Genomic DNA, 2238 nt, shown 5'->3' with positions numbered 1-2238 from the left:
TCACGAAAGCCTAAACCCCCTTTGGCCTTAGGGAGACACAAATTCTCCCAACTCTGCCAATGAAGTTTCTTTGCATCTTCTCTCGAACCCCACCAAAACCGGCAAAGAAGATTGTGAATTTCATCAATTAACCCATCCGGAATTCTAAATATGCTCATCATATATGTAGGAATAGCTTGGGCCACAGCTTTGATTAGAACTTCCTTCCCCGGTTTCGAAAGAAGCCTCTCTTTCCACCCATTCAATTGTGAGTATGTCGGAGAAGGAGGGTGGAGTGGTTAGAAGAGAGTGTATGATGGATGCTTTCCGGTATGCCATTGATGTGTGTGGATTGAAAGATCTAGGATACAAGGGGTGCAAATTTACGTGGCGGTGGGGGAAATCAGAGGAGAATTTGATCAGAGAAAGACTAGATAGATTTTGGGGGGATGATGATTGGTGTGAGATGCACCCAAATTTCTCAGTTAAGCACCTTGTGCGTGAAGAATCCGATCATGCTCCGATTATGTTAGATACACTGAATTACTATGACAGAGGCAAGGGCGGTAAACTTTTTAGGTTCGAGGCTATGTGGCTCTCGAGCGACTCTTGTGAAGCGGTGATCTCGAAAGCTTGGGGCGAAAGTGAAGGCTTGGAGGAACATCAGCGGATTGAACAATGTGCTTTGGGCCTTAAAAAGTGGTCTGCTACCACTTTCAAAAAAACTCAGAAGAAAATCAGAAGATTAGAGAAGGAATTGTTAGAGGCGCAAGGTGGTCATATTGATGCTGCTATGTTGGATTGCTGTGAAAAACTATCGAATGAACTAGGGGAGCTGAGAAGGTTGGAGGAATCGTATTGGTATGCGAGGGCTCGTGCAAATGAAATGAGGGATGGGGATAAAAATACAACATATTTTCATCGAAAAGCTAGCCAACGTAAGAAGAAGAACCGCATCGATGGTTTGTTTGACAAAGATGGGGTATGGAGGGATGAGGACGAGAAGATTTGCAACATTGTGGCCGATTATTTTTCAAATCTTTTTTCTTCTGATAATCCAACTGAGTTCGAGGCTGCTACGGAGGGTTTAAGCTCGATTGTTACAGATTCTATGAATGTCGTGGTTGAGGAAGAGCCGACTGCTATGGAGATAAAAAAAAAATGCCTTGTTCCAAATGCACCCTAACAAAGCCCCGGGTACGGATGGTATGCACGCTTTATTCTTTCAAAAATTCTGGCATATTCTTGGCTCTGATATTATTAGACTTGTGCAAAATTGGTGGAGGGGTTTAATAATATTTCTGAAATTAATAAAACCTGTATTGTACTTATTCCTAAGTGCAATGATCCTAAGAATATGACAGAATACAGGCCCATTAGTTGCTGCAATGTGATTTATAAAATAATCTCAAAAATTATGGCGAATAAGTTGAAGTTGTTTCTTGATGAGATTATTTCTATTTCAAAAACTATGGCGAATAAGTTGAAGTTGTTTCTTGATGAGATTATTTCTATAAATCAGAGTGCTTTTGTTCCGGGTCGTCTAATTAATGATAATGCCTTGATTGCGTTTGAAATTTTTCATTATATGAAAAGGAAAGGCGAGGGTAGACACGGGACAGTTGCTCTCAAACTAGATATGAGTAAGGCCTATGATAGGGTTGAATGGTGCTTTCTGGAAAAAGTGATGTATAAAATGGATTTTTGTGCTAATTGGATTCGGCGAGTGATGGATTGTATTTCGAGTGTTTCTTTCTCTTTTAAGGTGAATGGTGATATTTATGGGTCGGTCTCCCCGTCTAGAGGTCTCCGACAAGGTGATCCTATTTCTCCCCATTTGTTTCTCTTATGTGCAGACGCTTTCTCTTCTCTGATCTCTAAAGTTGTATCTGAAAGAAAACTTAGTGGGGTGAAAATCAGTCAATCGGGTTCGAGGATCTCGCATCTCTTCTTTGCGGATGATAGTATTTTATTTGCTAAAGCTACTCTACATGAGTGCCGAAAATTGCTGAAATCATTAGTATGTATGAAAGAGCATTTAGTCAGAAAGTTAATCTGGGGAAGACAGAGGTTGCCTTTAGTAAATGTGTTACTAGTGATCGGAGAAATGCTATCATTAATACTCTTGGGGTTCGTGAAGTGGAGAGACATGAAAATATATAGGGTTGCCTACTATGATCGGAAAATAAAAAAAAGTTATTTTCACTTGCTTGAAGGAGAGGATATGGAAGATAAATTCTTTACTTAATGCTCTATTTA

General features: G+C 40.0%; 1 protein-coding gene across 1 annotated transcript; it reads left to right on the top strand.

The window, feature by feature from the left end:
• The first annotated feature begins 253 nt into the window (after positions 1-253).
• Positions 254-1165, top strand: LOC110695458. The gene has a single exon (XM_021872689.1). The coding sequence runs from the start codon at positions 254-256 to the stop codon at positions 1163-1165; it is 912 nt and encodes a 303-aa protein (XP_021728381.1).
• The last annotated feature ends 1073 nt before the right edge of the window (positions 1166-2238 follow it).

The sequence above is a fragment of the Chenopodium quinoa genome, unplaced genomic scaffold (assembly GCF_001683475.1).
Source record: "Chenopodium quinoa cultivar QQ74 unplaced genomic scaffold, ASM168347v1, whole genome shotgun sequence".
NCBI lineage: Eukaryota > Viridiplantae > Streptophyta > Magnoliopsida > Caryophyllales > Amaranthaceae > Chenopodium > Chenopodium quinoa.
The sequence above is the reverse complement of the archived record's forward strand: the minus strand, read 5'-3'. Positions and strand labels throughout refer to the sequence as shown.

Excerpts from the sequence above, each read along its gene's own strand:
- LOC110695458 (XM_021872689.1), top strand. The coding sequence starts at position 254 with ATGTCGGAGAAGGAGGGTGGAGTGGTTAGAAGAGAGTGTATGATGGAT.